General features: G+C 51.3%; 1 protein-coding gene across 1 annotated transcript in view; it reads left to right on the top strand.

Annotated features, from left to right (window-relative positions):
* Nucleotides 1-19,170, top strand: part of JPH2 (junctophilin 2) — a 31,447-nt gene extending 12,277 nt beyond the window's left edge. The window contains 5 exon segments of the mRNA XM_040080132.2: nt 10,253-10,371; nt 13,719-13,837; nt 13,839-14,510; nt 15,639-15,736; nt 16,639-19,170. Coding sequence (XP_039936066.1) covers nt 10,253-10,371; nt 13,719-13,837; nt 13,839-14,510; nt 15,639-15,719 — 991 coding nt within the window. The 3' untranslated portion in view covers nt 15,720-15,736; nt 16,639-19,170.
* Nucleotides 19,171-19,787: the final 617 nt, after the last annotated feature.

The following is a 19,787-nucleotide window of genomic DNA, read 5'->3' as shown; positions in this document are numbered from 1 at the left end:
ACATGTTCTGCTTCTGCACATGGTTGTACTTCCCAGTGACTTGGACCAAAATCAATGGAGGAATTTGGCCATGTGTCCTGCAAGGCACGGGTCTGGCCAAGCTCCGAGATCCATTCAAGGGTGCACGTCCTGGCAGGAACACCTCAGACACATCTGCTGGATGTCACGGGATCAACAGGAAAGCAAGATATTTGAGGCTATAATGGGTGCTGTGCTTCACCAGTTCGTCCTCGTGTGCTGGCCCTGGAGCCCCTGTGTGGTTTATACCTGGAGTGTACAACTACAAGTGGACACATTTTGGATTTATTTTTGTTTTAATGTAATATCAGTAGATATCTGTAGGAATTTCTTGATTGTGTTCTGAATTGTGGGGCATCAATTCCTGATTCAGTGGGGTTTGCTCTCAGGGTGAGCCTGAGCTCTGTGGAAGCACAGCAGAGCTCCAGTGCCAGGCATTACATTGATGTGGCTTCCCCACCACCAACACATGGGCATTGCTCACACTGCGAGCTGCTGCCTGGTTTTGAAGCCTACGTTGGTTTTCTCTCCGTACCCATGACTTTGGGGCACATCTTAGCTCTCCCTTCAAATAACAAGAGCACTTGACAGCTCCTGTATCACTTTCCAAGCCTCTTCTGCCTGGCTGCGTTCCCAGCAGCGTCGCCGCTGTCTCCCTGCGCTCGGCATTTCCAGGCTGCGTGGCCGGGCAGCAGCGAGCGTCTCCTTGGGGAACGCGGCCGTGTGGTGCAAATGACGTCCCAAAATCGCTGGAGTCAGCAGAGGCTCCTGACTAAATAAGGGCAGGCAGAGCAGGGCTTTATCAGCGTGGCCTGAGTGTGACAGCTGAGAGCCGGGGCTGGGGCAGCCCACGCCGCTGGGGCTCGGCTGAGCGCTCCCACTCGGAAGGTGCTTTATTTGGCACAGCTCTGCCCTTGTCCCCATGCTCTTGGGGGTTTAAGCTGCTGGTGGGGAAAGTGGGCAGCCAAAGGGACAACTTCCTGAGGCACCTCTTTGGTGAGGCACCTTTTGTGTCCAGTGCAGCGCTGGGCTGGTGGCCACAGTGGCCTTGGCGCTCCCGGCGCTGACAGCACAGCTCAGCTTCCCCTGAGGCCGGATTTCAGACCTGGGATTTTAGGTCTGTTGAATCAGACTTGGGGTTTGCTCTGAAAAAGCAAAAGGATTTTTTTTAAATGTGCTTTTAACCAGAGGCACAGCCATTCGACACCTCAGGAGTTCAGCACGTTCCCAGACCTTTACGTTTAAAGCCCGAGGAGGGCAGGATGCTGGTGGCCACCCTGTGAGAGTGGGCAGCAACAGCCATGGCTCAGGACAGCCCCTGCCAGGACAGGAGGGAGCAGCTGATCCTCCTGTGCTCTCCCAGCCTCCAGGGCTCCACACTCCGAGTGTGATGGGTGTGTGTGTAATTAGGAGGCAGCGGCAGGCGGGAGATGCCAGAGCTTTTCCCAGCCCCGGGTGGGTCACTGGCTGCTGTTTGCCAGGGAGGGACACAACAGTTGGGAGCAGCATTTCTGCAGCTGTCTGATCAGACACCAAAGATCACAGATGTCACAGCCTGAGCTCCCATGGGGCTTAAATGACGAGTACATGGAGGTGCAGGAGGGCCAAGGACTACCCCTCACCCCCTCATGAGGTGTAGTGGAAGGGTCACTCCTGGCAAGGTACAACCACACCTGGAGGCAGTGGAGTGGCCTGAGCTGAGCACAGCTCCTTGATGGCTGGGTATTCTGGCTGCTCCAGGAATTGTGGCTGCCTCACAGCCCCATATTGGGAATCTGCATCTTGGTGCTTCCATGGACAGGGTTCAGAGGGTCAGTGTGCACATGGACAGGAACAAGAGCAGCCACAGGGCTCCCTGCTATAGTGAGTGCCAGGGCACAGCATTGAGGGGACGTGTCTCAGTCCTGCTGTCCCAGTAAAGATGTTTCTCACAGAGCTTGGTGTGTTTATAAAGAGGATAATCCTGTTTCATCACCCTTGGTAAATAGAAACCCAGTTGCTGGCATCTATTTCTGCACCAGCCAAAGCCCAGGGCTGGGGCTCTCCCACTTTCTGTGTGGCAGAGCAGTCTCCAGCTCTGCAGAAGTATTGCTGTGTTCAAACCTCTGCCTAATCCTCGTTCCACCCATCCACTGGAGCCATGCAGGGAGAGGGCTGTAGGGTTTGGGTGAGCTCTTCTCTCTGATCCAGTGTGGCCATGGGGACAGCAAGCCCCAGTGCTGGATCAGACACACCCACAGCCAGGATCAGACACCCACCCCAGCTGTGGGACACCCACAGTGTGTCCCCCCACAAAGGGGGGCTGTGTGAGAGGCTTTGTGGGCTGGAGGGATTCAGTGTCATTGGGTGAGTGATGCCTTCACCCCCTTCTTCCAGCCCTCTCCCAGAACAGCCTCATCCAGGCTGGCTGCGGTTCCAGCACTGACACATTTTTGGCCCACCGTGCTCCTTACACGGGATGTGCTCTGACTCTGGAGGAGGTGCTCGGCTTTATCTGTTTTCCACCCACCTCACATGAATTTCCTCAGGCACTTTCGTGCCTTATTAGGGTAAGAGGGAACGTGCACTTTCAGTAGCTCCAAGGAGAAGGCATCTGCTGGACAGCACACAGCTTTCTCCAGGGCTTCCTGGGTTATCAGGGTTGAGGCAAGAGAGGCTCTGTCTTGCAGGGATGCCCTCAAGAGCAGCAGAGATGGGATGGCAGGATGTCAGCCCTAGGGATGGGTATAATTCAGACAGCCAGCCGGGCAGGGAAAGTGGAATTAATGGGCTGTTCATTCCGACCTTCTGGGAAATCCTTATCTCAACGGCTTACAAACACAGACAGGGAAAAATGAAGTGTGACTTTAATCTGCAAAAATGACTGTGGAAAATGATAGCATCTCGTTCAATTGATCTGCTGCTGCGTGGAACAAGGGGGCTCTGACTCCCATCCAAATGCTTGCAGTCAGCTGGCAGGGAGAGGGGCTTTGAAATCATTGAATTCAATCATACTTTGCTCAGAGGTTATCATCATTTCAGGAATGTGAAATAGCCTTATCTTGAAAAAGAAATAATATTTAAGTGAAACATCCAATTTAAATAGAAAGCCTGCGATGCAGAAACCCTCACTTCTCCTGGAGGAGGGGCAGTTTTTCAGCTTATCCTGGTGCTGAGCCAGAGCTCTTTAGCTTTCTCAGTCCAAGTTTTTTCATTTTGCTCCTGCAAAGCCTGATGATTCTTCAGTGAGGGCTGGCAGGGACTGGTGTCCCATCTGCCTGGGTGCTAACAGATTTGGGTACAGGTGCATGGGAGCTGCAGGCACTGAAGTGTGGGACACGGGCTGGGTGCCCTCACCGCTCCCTCTCCTCTTTTTCCTGGACCTCAGATCTGTGAACATCATCTCAAGAGACCTACAGTACTGGGAGAAAAAGGTTCCTACTTTAAATTTTGATAAGTAATTGGGGTTTGGGGCAAATGCACTATTTTAAGAAATCCACCTTAATTTCTTAAAAAAAAAATAAATCCACTTTTCTTTTTTTGACTAGGAAAAAACCCCCACAAAACAGGCACAGCAGTTCCTCACTCTTTTGGTTTGGATTGCTGAAATCTGAAAAACATTTCATTTAGAAGTTGCTAAAACTTCTGGTTGAAAAAAAAACAAACAAATCAAGAGTGAAACACAGATTTCCTGGCCGATTTTAATGCTGGTGGATCTGGCAATCTGGTAAAACACACTCCTCTTATGGATGCCGTCTGTTTGGCAGAGCCTGGGGCTGGGCAGGAGCTCCTGGTCAGGTGGACTCCCTCAACACAAATGCCTGCTGCATCCCTCGTCTTTCTTGGAAGTGGGAATTCCGAGGGCAGGGGAGGGAGCAGCCTCTGCTCACTCAGTGCAGGGCACACGGGGGATGGAAAGGCTGAAGGACGCTGGTTCCATATGTGCTGTAAAGATGCTTTGATGCACCAGCCACTGGGATAACCCAGCTCCTTTCATGTTGCAGTAGTATCTAATTAAATCAGGGTCCCCAAGGCGTTTGCTGAGCCCCTTTGGTAATGATGTCCTGGAAGCTGGAATAAATCACTGGCATTTGGGAATAGCCCCAGGGCTGTGCTGCTCTGAGGGACCTGCTCCTCGGGGCTCCACCTCAATCTGCACTCAGAGCAGCAGAGTGGCCCTGAAAACCAGGGGGAGAAGGAGAGGGTCCAGCTGGCAGCTGCAAATCCCCCTTTTCCCAAAAATATCTCTGTGGATGCTCTGACAGGCTGCTCCCAGCCTGGCTGCTCCCTGGGCTGTGGTGTCATCCTGGTGCCAGCACCCCTTTGAGGCTCTGGCTTGCTCTGCTCCTTTTGGAGCTGGCTCTGGGCAGCTGCTCCCTGCGTCCTGGGGCTGTGGGGGAAACAGAGAGCAGCTGTGGGCTGTGCCAGCCCCACGGGCTCCTCACAGCCAGGTGACCACTGGCCACCCGGTCCCGCTCGGCTCCCGCGGCCCTGGGGCTGGCAGAGGCTGATGGAGCAGATCCTCCTGTACGTGGGGCTGGGGTGAGTAGGTTGTCATCTTATTGAAGACAGCTGCAGATCTGTCTGCTGAAAGATTAATATCACTTTAACTGTTCCAAGGGGAAGTATCCCTCAGTGAAAGATGCAAGTGGCTCCGAGCTATTTAGAGCTAAGGATAGCATTTCGGTATTTTAAAAATTCACCAACTAATCATAAAGGCTGAGCTCGTTAGGTGGCAGGGAGTTCTGCCAGGTCTGTGCTCCTAAAGCAGTGCACAGAAAAGGATGCTTTTCTCTGGGCTGAATGGCCTGGTCATGTCCTTTCTGTGGAAGGAAGGAGGAAAGGTCTGATTTATCCAGCCAAGTAGCCTGGGCATGTACAAAGTGCTGCCACTTCTGTGTAAGTGCTGGTACTGAGAGGAAAAAGCCTGGAGCACCTCATGAGCTGCTCTGCAAGGTCAGGATGGTTTTTCTTTTTGGCTTTCTGCTTCAGTAGTATGGAGGTGTCTCCTTTAGGATGCAAGTTGTGCTGGTTTATGCTTATTTCACAATTTAGATCAGACCTTGCAGGTGCAGAGCCTGTATAATAAAGCAGCAAAGGCTCATGCACCCCAGGGGTGTCAGAGTGGAAGTGGAGTGGGTACATGCATGTGAGTGACGGAGCAAAAAGAGCAAAAGAAACATGAATGGTACAGCCGTCTGTCAGGGCAGGACACCCATGGGATGGGATGGATGGGTTTGACTGAGGGCAGGGAAAGAGGCATGAGAGGTGGACTGAAGAGGGATATTCAATCCCATGGGCTGGTTACAGGCAAATGACGGTAGCAGAGTTTTGCTGGTATCTGCCTGCATGTGAAGGCAGAGGGAGAGACAAAGGAGAGGGATTGGGGCTGAGCAGAAAGAAAGGGATGCTCCAGCTAGAGAGGTGGCACAAGTATGAAGACAGTGTGTCAAATAGAGAAGCCATAAAGTTCTGTCCTACTCAGGATGTAGAATCATAGAATTCTGGAAGGGACCTTTAAATGTCATCCAGCCCCAGCCTAGGTGTGTGCTGGTCAGGTCTGTGTCCTCTTGCCCTTCACAATGTGAGCGCAGAAGGGACTGTGTTGCCATTAACAATAAAACTTCTTCAGCTTTCCCTTGATCCCTTCTGAGTGCTGCAAACAGTCCTGCCAAGACAAACAATTGTTTTAACTTTTTTCAGAAGGACAAAATGATTCCTGTTGGATGCTGGAGCAGGGATTTGGCTGGGAGTGGAAAAGCCAGTTTCCAGGAGAGGGGAGTTGGGTAGAAGACTCTTCATAGAACTGACTCATGAATTACTTTCGCTTAATGGTCTTCTAGACAGCTCCTAATACCAAGGATGCCAAGAATCATAGAATGGGTTGTGTTAAAGGGGTGTTCAGTTGGTCCTTGCTCAGGGTTTACTGAATCAAGGGAAGAGAGACCTTGGAGAAGGAAGGACAGTGCTGGACAGGTCTGACATTCCCCCAATAAGCAAATGTGAGGGCAGAGAGCTGAACTCTTCCCCTATTTCTAGCTGCAAGGTCATTGCTGCATCTTCAGGCACCCCAGCCCTGTCTGGTATTTGCAGTATTCCCTGCTAATTCCAATTTCATTTGCAGTCTAATCCAATGTGGATGTGCAAAACCGCATGAACTGTCCAAAGAGACGGGCGTGCTGGCTCGGTTTGGGCCTCACCTGTTAGCGCGGTGCTCAGCTGCGGCTCGTGTGTCCGTGGGGGATTTCAGCAGCAGTTGGAGGAATGATTCAGGCAGTGTTTCTGGGACACGGCCAGGAAGGACAGGAGCGGTCCTGCACTAGTACAAAAACGATTAGAGCATTAGAGCCATGCCGGAGGAGCAAATACAGCAGCAGATGCATTCAACCCTCCCGTCCTGCTGGGGTGTGAAGCCCGGCAGCCGCTGTGATCCAGCCGGGAGGCAGTGGCAGCAGGGCTGGGACAGGGGCTGCAGACATTGCCCACATGCCTCCCCTCTGCTCGGCTCCGAGCTGCTGCTCCTCCTTGTAAAGAATTCACTGGAGCTATTTTTAACAGCACTGCCCAGGGAGATGGCTCAGGGTGCAGTTGGGAAGCGCTCATCCTGGCAGCACTGCCTTTTGGGACCAGGAGCACCGGTGTGGGTTTGTAAAGATCCCTCTTTGTGTTTATTTCCTCCAGCTGGATGTGCTTATTGCTCGTGGCTCATTTTCCAGTGCTGCCTTGAAAAGGGTCTTTTGGATTCTGCTGCCGGCTGCTCTAAAGCTCCTGGGTCTGTGTTTTGGTTTCCAGCTGATCTCCTCTATCTCCACTTTTTCCTCAGCTGGTTTTTGCAGGGGCTGTTTGCTGCAGAGTTACTGGGAGCTGACAACACAACAGCAGTAAATAAAAAAGTGTGGCCCTGATTAAAGCGTGCCTGAATAGCATCAAATTTATCAAGGCTGGCATTTCCTTTTTGCGAAAGCTCATTCTGCTTTTTGAGAAGATTTTAACTTTGGAAGACATTTTTCCTCTTGCATGTTTCACTTCTGAAGTTTGAAAATCACCTTCCTGACACCCTCAAACCTGCCTGGGCTTTTTCTCTCCTTAGCTCCTGCTCCCGGCAGCCCCCAGGCCGTGGGATGGGACAGGCAGTTGTGCTGCATGCACTGGGCTCTCCTGGGGCGGCTGGCGTTTGTCTCCTGCTTTGCTGCCAGGGCCAAGTTTTCCTCTGTGCTGAGCTCCCAGGCTCTGCCAGCCACGCGGATAAATAAATTCAGGGATACTCGAGGCCAGTTAGATGTTATTGCTATGGCTGGACCCTTTCCTCTAGGCTGGGCTTTGTCACAGTTCTGCTAAACCCCCAGCGTGGGTTTTTTGGAGGGCTGCGAGCAGCACTGGTGCCCTGGGGATGTGCGGCTCAACCAGGGAAGGTGAAGTTAAGACACCATGCCGTATCTCTGAAAGCCAAACGTTCATCACCTGGCTGCTGTCAGATAAATGATCTCAGCAGTGGAGGGACCCAGCACGGGGCATCAGCATCCCTCATCGCTGCAGGGCCAGGCTGCTGGCTGGGAGAGCAGTGCTCCCCTGGGATGCCGACAGGGCCGATGTGTGGTCTGCTGGAGGTGCCAGATTTGAAAGTGCAGCTGTGTTGACCATAGTCCCCCATACCAAACACCTCTGGATGGCTTTGCAAGCAGGGGGACGGGAGCAGAGCTCAGCTGTGTCCCACAGAGTGAGAGCTGCCGTGGGGCAGTGCAGGATGCCAAAGTTGTACTGCTCAGCTCCTTGTCACCGCTCCATGTGTGCAGCCTGGGAGCTGGCCCAGAGTGTCCCTGCCCTCACGCCCCTCACTGTAGAGCCCTGCTACCCTTTGGGTCGTGGTGTCTCAGCTCCCCACCACCCACAGCATCCTCACTGCAGCCTCTGCAACCCAGGCTGGATCCTCTTGGTCTTGCCATCTCTCCATCTGCAGGAATTGCAGTCAAATAGCATCCAGCAGCTTCTCTGGAGGAAAGCAAATCTCCTGCAGAAGAAAAGCATAACTGGGAGCTACCTCAACTCCCAACATCCCCAGGCTGTTCTCTTGTGTTGTCCCCAGGTGCTGGGAGAGAGCTGAGCATGCAGGAGCCGTCTGCACCCACTTGGTGACATGTCCAGCTCTGTCCTTACTAGTAAGAGCAGACCCCACATCTAATGCACTTCCAGACTACTTTGGGAGCTACTTTGAGGAATGCACTTGCCAGGAGCTGCCTGCTGCTCCCCCAGCTGGGGCCAGCTGGCTGATTGTCTGCCTGGGAATCGGTCAGGATAGCATCTGCCCGGCTCAGAGAGCAACTGCAAGGGAGAATTTTATCTCTTGATGGTGAATCTCATCCTCCAGGAGCAGCAGGACAAAGGCAGGGCCTGGAGCACGTCCTGCCAGGATGAAGAGCTGGATCCTCCCTTTGCAAGCCTCTTCCCTGGGGCCGGCGCCAGGCAGGCTGTGTGCCCCAGGCACAGCACACCCAGCCCACTCTGATCCCCCAGGCATGGAGAGCACAGACACAGCCCCCTTGGCCCCTGCCAGATTATAGTGGAATTAATCACGCTGATTATTTGCTACCAAAAAAGGAGGTGCTTTCTCTGTTCAGATCTGGCTCAGACCCCCTGCTCGCAAGCCGCAGCCTAAAAATGCTGTTTTCTGCCTCATCATGTGTCTGGTTTTTTTTAGGAGCTGTAATAATTTTGGAGAAAAAGACCAAGAATGACTGCAATGCCAGGCGGCGTAACCTGCAGAGAAAGCAGGGAGATAACGTGTGATTGTGGGCAGGGAGGTGAATCATGGCTCCAGCAGAGTGGGATGTCATCCCAGGGAGGGACAGGCTGAGCCACAGCAGCTCTGCACCCTCTTCTCTATCTGAGGGCCCTGAGCAGTGTTTCTGGCCCCTTGTCAAGTCACACTGTTGCCTGTGTCTGTTGGGATTGGTGTCCTACTTTCAGTTCTTTCCCTGCAGCTACTCAGAATGGCATATGTGTGTATCTTCTCCCTTGTGAGGGTCTCAGAGCTGCATTTCTATCATCTTTTCATTGCACCTGTTGAGTCTTCAGACTTCAGCTTGTCTTGTCTGCCTACTGCCTCTCAGTTTAGTGGAAAGGAATCAATCCTCATTTCATGACTAACAGTCCAAAAATTCCTCTGGAGTGTTTTCACTGCAGGAATGAGAGCTGCATCTTTCCTCCTTTTTTGTCCTAAAACATGACCACATACCAGCCTGCATCTGGAAAGGGCTCATCAGACACCCTAAGACCCCATTAATGGTTGTAATTTAGGGTGAATTGGTGTTTGAGGAATGCTAACTGCTTATCACACAAAAATATGTGGATTTGTACGTGAAGCAGGGAATATGGGGAGCCTCAGAAAATACAACAGTGAGAGCATGGGGAAGGCAGCTCTCGGTAAGACCTGAGTGCAGCAAAGCAGCTGAACATACTGTGCTTCACCCACCCTTATTTCTAAGGTGCAACGGTGCTGTTTGAAGTCAGCTCCTTCCCAGACTGTGAGCAGCTGGGCTGTAAAGCCAGCCCTGCTTTTAGCAAGAAGATCACAGGGCCCTAAGCATGAGGCATGTGAGGAATATGACAGCCGGCCAGTAAAATAACTCCCATTGCCTGTAGCCCTGTGGATTGAGGAGGAGATGTGCTGGGAAGGAGCAGAGAGCACTCAGAGAGCCAAGTTGAGAGCGGGACAATAGCTCTGGTGAGATCAGCCTGTCAGGCTGCAGCAAGTAAAGGAGCCCCTGGACAAGGCATGTTGTTTGCTGGAGAGCTACAGGAGAGCAATTTCAGGGAAAACCCATCTTGTGTGCTGAGCAGGGGCACACTGCCTCTGGCAAGGTGCAGCAGCTCAGGGCTGGTGACACACAGAGGAGTTCAGCCACCAATGATGCCTGTGTGATGCCTTGGTCATTCCTCTGAGCAGCACAGCAGTGAGCCCATTCTGCAGCACCTGCTGCCTCACTGCAACGTGTGAACATGCTCACATTTGCAAATACACCTGCCCTGTTCCCTATGTGCAGCCTTTCCACCTTACCCTTGAGCATCTGGGCCCCTTCCATGTTGAAAATCTGCTCTTCTCTGCCTGAGTGTAGGGTTTTGGGTCATGTGGGCGAATTCTGAGTGCTGCTTTGCCAGATGGGCTGATGCAGTTTTGGTGCCAGCCAGGGTTTGCTGTGTGAGCTGGGATGACCTCAGCTCAGAGGGTGCTCACTGTTCTCCCCTCTTCTCTCTGCAGGACGGCTCATGCCAAAGCCAAGGCTGAAGGGTCTGAGCAGGCAGCTCAGGCAGCCAACAACGAATCAGGCATAGCCAGAATGATGGCCAGGGAGCTCTCCCCAGACTTCTACCAGCCAGGTAGGATCAGAGACATCCTCCAAGAGGGGTCTTGCAATTTCCATGGGGAATCCATTCAAGGGCTTCATCCACTTAGTAACTCCACAAGTTGTCCTCCTGTCTATCCTAAATCCTCTTTTGCTCAATGCAGCCAGCCCCTTGCCCTGGCTGATTTGCTGTCCTCCTTACACCACTGTTTTACTCATTCTGTTACCTTAGCCTAGAGGAAAACCCCACAGTTTCTCAGCTCCTTATGTTTCTCCACACAGCAGAACCCTCAAAACACCTGGCAGGACAGGCAGCAAGCTGGAGACTATCTGCAGCTCTCCTGTAGATACATCCCTTGTGGCTTTTTCTTGGAACCATGTTGCACATTGACTCCCAAACCCATATCCTGTGGGGCCTCAGAACAATCAGGCTATGCTTATTAGGGGCTGTGATATCCTATAAGAAAGCAGCTAATACAAAATACCATTTCCCTGATTCTCTGTTCATTTGTTAGCATCACTGCTAATTATTTGGCTAGGAAAACACTTGGGAGGTTCCTTCCGTGAGACCAAGCACTGAGGATTAGTAGATGGGAAGTGTAATATTAGAAGCAGCATTGTGAATGCCATTACTTTTCCTTGGACTGAGTTAGCTAGAGATATGCTCTTCCCGGAAAACTTTCCTTTACAGAGAGGGAAAGTAATAACAGAGTAGAAAATAAAAATTCCAAGTGCCTACATTTTCATCCTGTCTTTCTTATTATCTGGATTTATTGCCTGGAGTGAGTGTGAGGCAAGATCACAAGGGACTATCACAGCAGTAAAACTGGGGGTAGAAGCCAAAGGTTGACTCGTGCTCAGCAAAACCTGACACCTGCCCCTGCTCTGATTTCGGTGTCTCTGCATCTCCTGTACCACACTCCAGCACAGGGCACACAGTGGGAGATGGGAAGAGCTAACAGCTGGTGCCTGCTTGGGGAGAGTCATCCTGACAGTTTTTCCTAAATTCCCTGTGCTCCTGCCTTGTCCTGCACCTGTGAGCTGGGGAAATGCTGTGCTGGAGGGCTGCCTCTTCCTCCCCAGCACCCAACAAGGCCCATTGAGCTGGCTTGGAGTGGGGAAACACCAGAGCACCCGGGCATGGGCATGAGCCAGCTCATGGCACTTCATTTAACAAAGGCTAAACGTCGCTTGATCCTCACATAAGCCCCCCCAGCTGGCACTCACAGCTCTACATTCACCCTTTGCACACTGGGGTATTTATAGCACAGAGACAAAGGAAACTGGAATTCCTGAGGGGAGGTTTAGGACATCTAGCTAGATTGTTTTTTCCACGCATGACAATTGAATGAGACAACTGAAACAGTCTCTGTAAAACACTTGGGGCAGCCTGACCTCCGCTCCTGGCTCCTCAGGTGCTGGCTCCTCTTGCTGCTGTTGTGTAGGGCCTCACTTGGGTCCTGGCCTCTCTCAGTGGCCTTCTAAGCTCCTGATGCATGTTATTCTTCTATGATTCTCTCAAACCTCTAAATTCCCAAAGTGCAGAAGAATAGGTCTCTTCTCGCATGGTTGCACCATCCAGGAACAAACAGACAGTAGTCCAGCCTTGGGTTTTGGTAGGACAGAGCTGCTGCTCACACAGCCAGGAAAGCCCAGCAGTGTTTGGTAGCTGTATTTCTCCCAGCTATCCTGGCAGGTTGACTGAGTTGGGTCTGGCACAGGCAATCCTGCTCAGCAAGCCCCATATCCTTAGTTACTGTTGAGCCCTGAATTTTGGTTAGGGTATCATCCCTAGTAAATCAGAGAAGGATGTAAGCCAAAACCCTTGCTGAAATGTGCTGAGAAATGAAGGTGGGGAGATGAGTGCATGCCCTCCAGGCAGTTGGGGGGTTTTGTGTTGTAAATTATTCAGGAAGAGAAGAAAGCAGCAGGAGAGAGCAAGGAGCCTGGAGCTGCAGGCAGCCTATTTTGAGGAGTCTGAACAACTGTTGAAATGGCTTCCAAATAACTCACTTGCAGCCAGAAATAAATGGCCCTGAATGGGTCACTTGCTGATTGACAGCAGTGTGCAGCAGCTGAAATCAGTGCCCTCCGTTTCCCCACTGCCCCTCTGAGTGGAGGCATTGGCTGCATGGACAGGAGGTAGCAGTGTGCAAATCGTACCACTGACTTATGGGAGGGAAAGGAGCACCAAACCAAATTTCCCAACCAGACTCAGGTCTGCATCAGTCCATGAGATGGAGGAGATGAGGGGAGGGACCTTAAGGCAGCCAGAGACAGTGTGTCTCCGGGATCTGTGTCGTTCATGAGCACAGAGCAAGCCCTGTACATCTGCACTTGTCAGCATCACTGGGGTTCAGCAGAATGAGGCCAGATCAGGTGCTTTCCTTTCAAAGAAGCTGATCTGAGATCTCACACTGCACAGGAAGAGCATGATGCTCTTCTTGTTCTCACTTGCTGTGAGCATCATGGTGACCCTTGATGTGGGGACCCTTCTCCCAGCACGTCTCAGCGTGTGGAGCGCTATGGAGGGTTGTCATTCCACAGGAGAGTCCCAGTTCTTTAGTGATGCATTTTGGTGGATATCTTCGGTGTCAGGCTCTGCCTGAATTCCCTTGACCCCACTAGGGCTAATAAGAAGTAAAGATTTAATGATAGGTAAAGAATTGAAGTGAGGCAGTGTTGCTAGGATCTCACAGGTCAGTGTCTGAGATGAGACCAAAACAAAATCTGAAGCCCTGAGACACCTTTCGCGATGGTGCCAGGTAATTTACTGCTGTTGTGGAGCTCAGAGTGGACAAGAGGGCTGTATAGCTTCCAACCCTGTTCAATATATAAGAAACATGTTTTTCCTATCATGATGGATGGCACATAAATAATTTTGGGACCCTGCCTTTCCCAATGACACTGGTCATCCTGTGCATCCTGTGAAGCTACCATGCTATTGACACCAAGGAAGCCACATGGAAGAGTTTTCCAGGCATTAAATAAAAAAACCCAAACAAAGTTCATTGGGAGCTGTATCCTCCTTAGCCCCAGCATGACCCATCTATGTGACCACAAGAAGTTGGGCTGCAGATTTTCATTGTTTTTTTTACCTTATCTGCAGCTCCTGCCCACTCCTTCGGCTCTTCCCAACCGGATGGCCCATGATAAGGCTTGGAGCCTTCGGGAGCTCCTGGAGGCAATTCCTCCTGGCAGCAGGGTCTGGTTTGGGAGTACCTCCTCTCGCAGACTACAGCCTGGACCCTCGCACCATGGTCCCCAAACCCACTGCTGCTGGGGGCACAGCTGCCTAAGCCACGATGGTGCCGTGGCACTGGGGTACCCTGCTGTCCCCCGTCCCGCAGTGACTCCTCACACCAGCCCTTCTCTCCGCAGGCCCCGAGTACCAGAAGCGGAAGCTGCTGCAGGAGATCATCGAGAACGCGGAGCACGCCGTCAACATGGAGGAAGAGGCGCCACGGCCCGAGGCTGCCCCGCCGCCCCCCCACGCCGCCAGAGAGCCCCCAGCTCCACGAGCAAGAGGAGCCGCAGCCCCGCGCCAGCCCGGCCCCCAGCCCCGCCGCCACCCCTCCCGAGGCCAAGAGGGCCAAGGCGGCCCCCCGGCAGGACGGGGCCCTGCGCTCGGGCGGCTGGGCCGAGGCGGGCGGGCGGGCGGGCGGCGGGAGCCCAGCACCCTCTGAGGGCGAGGGTCGCCCGGCCTCGCGGGGCCGTGGCCGTCCCGCCGAGCAGATGGAGATCGGGCCGCTGCAGCGCATGGCGCGCGAGCCCGACGTCGAGCTCTTCAAGGGCTACCACAGCTACGCCGTGCGGACGTCGCCGGTCACCCCCGCCACGGACTATGAGGAGGAGCAGTTCCCCGAGAACGAGCCGCCCTCCCCGGAGCCCCGGGGGGAGCCCCAGCGCCGGGGGGGCACCCCTGGCCCGCCACAAGGCCGGGACGAGAAGCCATCGGTTGCGGCAGAGGCCAAGCCGGAGCCGCCTCGCCCCAAGGAGCCGCAGCAGCGCCCCAGCCCTGAGCGCAGGGCCGTGGGCCGGGCTGAGCCCACGGCCGACAGGAAGGCTGAGGCCAGGGCAGCAGGCCGGACGGAGCCCAAGGCAGGGGCCAAGCGCGGCCCGGCCCAGGCGGCGGCAGTGGTGGCAGCACAGAAGGCAGAGGAGTGTGAAGAGGTGATGTGGGAGCTTCCTGGGAGCCACCTTTGCCTTTCCTTTATTGTTCCCCATGAGGTCTGGCAGGACCCAGAGGGATCCAGAGCCCCTGGGCCTGGTGCTGCAGCAGGCACCAAGTGGTGCCCAGCAGCTCTTTTGGAATCATAGATCCTGCTGGAGGAGAGTGTTGGTATCCCCTTCTCCTGCCACCTTCCCAGCCTGCCCTGCCTTGATGCTTGGCCTGACATTCATAACCCTTCTGTTTTGACCTCCTCTCTTTACCTGGGCAGATACGCTTTCAGACATGTCATGTTTCAAAATTTGTGCAAAACCAGGCATCTTCCAATTAATTTTATCCACTTTTCTCACCTTCTTTTCCCACCCCATTACCAGCCACATTTTGGATGTGAAAGCTGGGGGGAAAAAAAACAGGAAAAGCTCAAGCGTATTTCTCTTTTACCCGTTATATTTACTTTTTCTGCTGTAGGGGCACCTCATGAGCTGAACTGTGGTGTTGAATCACCAGCCAATTTCCCAGGTTTAAAATATAGTCACTGAAACTCAATTTTGCTCTTAGCAAATACAGCTGGAAACCCAGACGTTTTATTAGCCCTCTGAGTCCCATCTTGCAACCCTTTGGACGTGAATGATTCCAATGTGACTTTAGAAAAGCACAGCTTGGAAATACTTTGGTCTGAAATTACAGCAATCTCACATGGGTTCATCTGTTGGGGTTTGGAAATAGGTGATCTTCAAGGTCCTCTTCCAAACTAAAGCATTCTATGATTCTGTGATATTAAAAATGGCCAGTTTACAAAAACAGGCAATGTGGATGCAGAAGGGAGCTGGGAGGAGCAGCCTGACATGGGATCAGCAGTTCATGTTCCGGTGGTCAGGGTCTCCTGTAATCTAATTTAGCTGCAAAAGAAACCTGATTTAACCTTCTCCAAATGAATTTGCAGGGAAGAAGTAGGAATAGGATAGGATGAACATTCCACTAGTTTGAAATTCAGGCTAGTTGTTAAGTGCCAGATTTCAGTGCATTGCGAGGAGGTAATTGTGGTATTTTTGGACAGCAGAATCAAGCTGTGTCTGTCTCCTTCCCTGGAGCTGTGGTGTGTAATACTCTGTTGTGGTTTTTTCCTTCAGGGACCTAACACAATCGTGATCTGCATGGTCATCTTACTGAACATTGGTCTGGCCATCCTGTTTGTACATTTTTTGACATGATGAGCCTCTTGAACAAGGTAAGAAGCAGAATGAGATTTTATCCTCAATTTGTAGATGTCACTGGATGTTTTAAGGTTGACTCACTTTTCATAAAATGTCATAATATTATTGCATGAAATTATGAAATAATTTAATAATTTTTCTCAAAATTAGGAACGTAGACTGTATTGGTGGGATACAGTCCCACCATATAGTTTTGCCTTCCCAGTACCATGGGCATGTTTCATGGAGTGAGAATTCTAGTGCAAGAGTGTGTGATGTTAAATTTGAAATTTGTTTGCTGCAAATGCTGCAAATGCTTCAAGGAACACTTTCAATTTCCTGTTTCAACATGGCTGCTCCCAGGTAACTTGTACATTATAGTATTTCTTAGCACTCAGACCAGCAGGATGCAAGAACACATAGAAAATATGAAACTGAAAACTGCAGCTGATTGCACCAGTACTAGTTCTGCAGCAGTTGTTACATGATTATTTTATTAAAGATAAATATGAATCAAGATGTCTGTAAGACTGGAGCTTGCTCAGGTCTTCCACTTGAATTGGGTAAGGGTTTACATTTGGATTTGGTGGCAATAAAATCTTGTGAGGTTTCTCGTGCCTGGGGTACTCCTACAGACAGGAAATTGTCCTCAGCTTGCACAAGACTTCTGTCTGGGGCTCAAATATCTCAAACAAAATCTGCCATCAAGGCTGAACCTGACCCTTGAGCCTCATGTGAACGTAACACAAGAGACACCTCTAAACCCCTGTGAGGATATTCCCTGGGGGACAAAACTGCTCTGCTGGGCACTGATTTCTGTCATGTTTTCAGTCTCACTCAGCCTGCACAGGTGAAAGCCTTGCAGACAGCTCTGGTAATGTGTTGGTCAGATGTTTTGCTGTCCCTTGACTTTCCCATTTATCTGTGTCCGGGACAGGCGTTGCTGCTGGTAGAGACCTCAGACCTTGGCGGGGATTAAAGCTCAGCCACCCGGAAACACCTAAGAGGAGATTGAGATCCCAAGGTTGCACTGCAAACATCAACCTTAAACAAGAGTGTCTGAAGATCAGTTCAGTTTCCTGCTCCCAGGCTGTGGCTGGCCTCTGCAATCTACCAAGGAAAAGCCAGGGTTTCTGCACTGTGGTCTCCTCTTCTTTGTATAAAATAGCAGTTGCCTTAAATTATTCTCACCAAAGCCATCAACTGTCCTGCCGTGCCAGGGATGAGGGATTTATCTGTAGCTGTAGGAAAATGAGTGAGAAGGTCTCATGCGTGCACACTGATGTGTTTTGTAACTCCCTTGGTTGACTCGGTGTCAGAGATTTTCCAAAGACTGTCATCCATGGCATGGAGATGAAGCAACACAGCAAGCAGAATGACTCATGAGAGCCGCGCCGTGGCTCGCGCTGGACGGCGCTGCCCTCCGTGCTTGGAAGTCATCCAAAGGGACGAACAAAAAGTGTTTCCTTTCCCCTGTCACCTGGCATCCTTTTCCACGTATGGAGGACTGAGAGGGGGAGCAAGTTGAAATTGGGCTTGTTGAAGTGTGACCCGAGTCCTGCCCACGGCGGCCGATGCACCACAGATGGGGCCGCGGGGTGGGGTGTGAGGGACTGGTGGATCCAATGCTGTTGGTGCCTGTGGGGGTGCTCTGGGTGGATATGGGGCCTCTTTTGGGACCAGGCACCATCCGAGTGCTCTCCTGACACCGACGATGCTCTGCACAGAAGCGTCTTGCTGTGGGTGGCTTCCCGCTCTAACGGGAAAGAGAGTGGGTGTGCTGAATTTGTCCCTTTACCCCTTTTTTTCTCTGAAAATGTTGTGAGTTACAGTGAAAAGGAGGTTCTTGCTGAAAATGCCTCCGAACACCTGCAGGTTCCTCCCCTTGGCGTGCCGGGCTGCAGGGGGGTCCTGGCCTCTCATTGCACCCAACAAACACACTTTCCAGCCAGAGGAGGCAGGGTGGCTATCGTGGGAGAGGTTACCTTATTCCTGAAAGAAAACAGGTGCAGAGGTGTGAGTGACTGCAGTGTGTTTGGGTGTTGGGCTCAGAAATATGCAGCAGCCAGGCTTCCAGCAGTGGCAGAGTACAGTGGGGCAGTTGTAGCTGTTGCTCGTGTGTGCAAAGCTGAGAGGCCTGGGCGATTTGCACTGATTTTCCCAAAGCTGCGACAGGGAGTGACTTTTGGAAGGAGATATTTCCACCATGATGTGCTCTGATCCTTAGCAGTGCAAGCTTAGAAAGTTGGCACAGATGAAGTTACAGTTTAGTGTGAGGCTGAGTGCTTGGACATGTTTCTTCCTTCTTTTAAGAGCAATGTGTATTTTCTATCCCTTTTTAAGATAATCAGAGATGATATTTATAGTTGGTTGTGCACCTCTGTGTATCCTGAAGTCCCACAGCACAGGACTGGGTGGGAAAACCTTGTTGGACTGGAAAGAATGGGGAAATGTTAGTTAAGGAATAAAACAGATGCCTGGTCTGCTTCAAAGGTCAATCTGAAAGGATTTCAGAGACAGAGTGGCAGACACGCAGGGGTTTACACTCACTGGAGACACGGGGAAAAACCTGCCTAATTTATCTACTCTAGTTATGGCATAAGAGAGTGAGAATAATTCAGTACTTTTCTTTGTGAACCAAGTCTATTTTTTAACCTTATTCAGCTCAGGAACATTGCCACAGTAGCAAATACGTGGTATTAAGTGTGGGAGAAGTCAATGTGATCCTTTCCTAAAAGCCATGTGGCTGTACCAGTCCTGAGAAAGCTGTGCAGCATCATCTACACTTCCACAGGGCATAGTTTAGTAGCAATTTGCTTATTTTCTTTTTTTTTTTTTTTTTCTTTCCTTAAATATAAATGCATTGCAAACCCCAGGCTCTGCTGCCTTTGACATTTTATCTCCATTTGCTGGCATTCACTTGCCAACTGCAAGTTTCTGCAGTTTCAGTATGCCAATTGCTTTTATTCACCACCAAGACAATTTCCACTGAGAGACCTGAGGGGCTTTTATTTATCACTAAGCACAAAAAATTGATCTTTTTCAACAGTGCTAAGGAAATTCCCTCCCCTCCCCCTGCCTATTTTTTATGCATGCGATATGCACTCAGTAATGTGCTTTCCTCCTAGTAACCTTCTGAGACAAGTAGGTAGATTTGCTTTTATGTGACGTATAACTGTATCCATATTGCACTGAGATATGGATATATATACATAGAGAGAGAGCCCCTTAGGGATTTCATTTCCTTAGATGCAAAATACCAGATTTACCTCAAACTGCATGCTTTCAAAACTGACTAGGATTTTCTGTTATACTTTTCAGGTCTTACAAAGATGCAGATACCTTTCACTCTTCACACAAAAATACGTTCATCACAGATTTTGCAGGCTGTTTACTATGATCTGTGTACTACTGTCCAGAGTTTTCTGTCGGTTGTTCTGCTGGATTATGTGCAATAATAAACAGTTATCTGCTCACTCTATCCATGTGGATTTTTGCAGGGGAATCTCCAGGTTTCTTTTCATGTTGACGCATTCACTCCAGTCTTAAAGCAGAGCATAGTTCAGAATTTCATTGTTGGCATCTGGGTGATTTTTAGCTTTTTCTTAAAATTGCCTGTTTCAAAATTTTGCCTTTTTTTTTTTTTTTTTTTAATTGATGGGGGTACTTTGCAATGAGAGTTGTTTTCACTACCTGCTTTTTGGCAGCCGTTAAGGCCCCCGCGGCTCCCTGAGCACACTCCATGTGCTGCCATCGCGCTGGCCTCTGGCAGGGGTTGCACAGGGCCAGCAGGAAAGGCAGCTGGCTGGCCCAGAGCCTGCCCAGGCCATGCAGGTGGCCACTGACAGGTCCCTTTGCTGCCTGCCCACCCCAGGGCTGCTGCCAAGTTCATTCTGAGCCGTGTGTCACTGCCTGCCCCTCCTGGCTTTGGGGAGGAGTGATTCTCCACTGCCTGTGCCCCATCCTCTCGCTCAGCCCCTTGAAACAGCGCCGGTGAGAGGAAAGCCAGGCAGAGATAGAGGGAAATGGCAGCTGGGTGATTTATGGGGGAGGATGGATGAGCAGAGCCCAGCACCAGCCCAGGGC

Source organism: Hirundo rustica, chromosome 16 (assembly GCF_015227805.2).
Source record: "Hirundo rustica isolate bHirRus1 chromosome 16, bHirRus1.pri.v3, whole genome shotgun sequence".
In the NCBI taxonomy this organism is placed as follows: Eukaryota; Metazoa; Chordata; class Aves; order Passeriformes; family Hirundinidae; genus Hirundo; species Hirundo rustica.
Note: the sequence above shows the minus strand (reverse complement) of the source record. Positions and strands in the feature narration are given on the sequence as shown.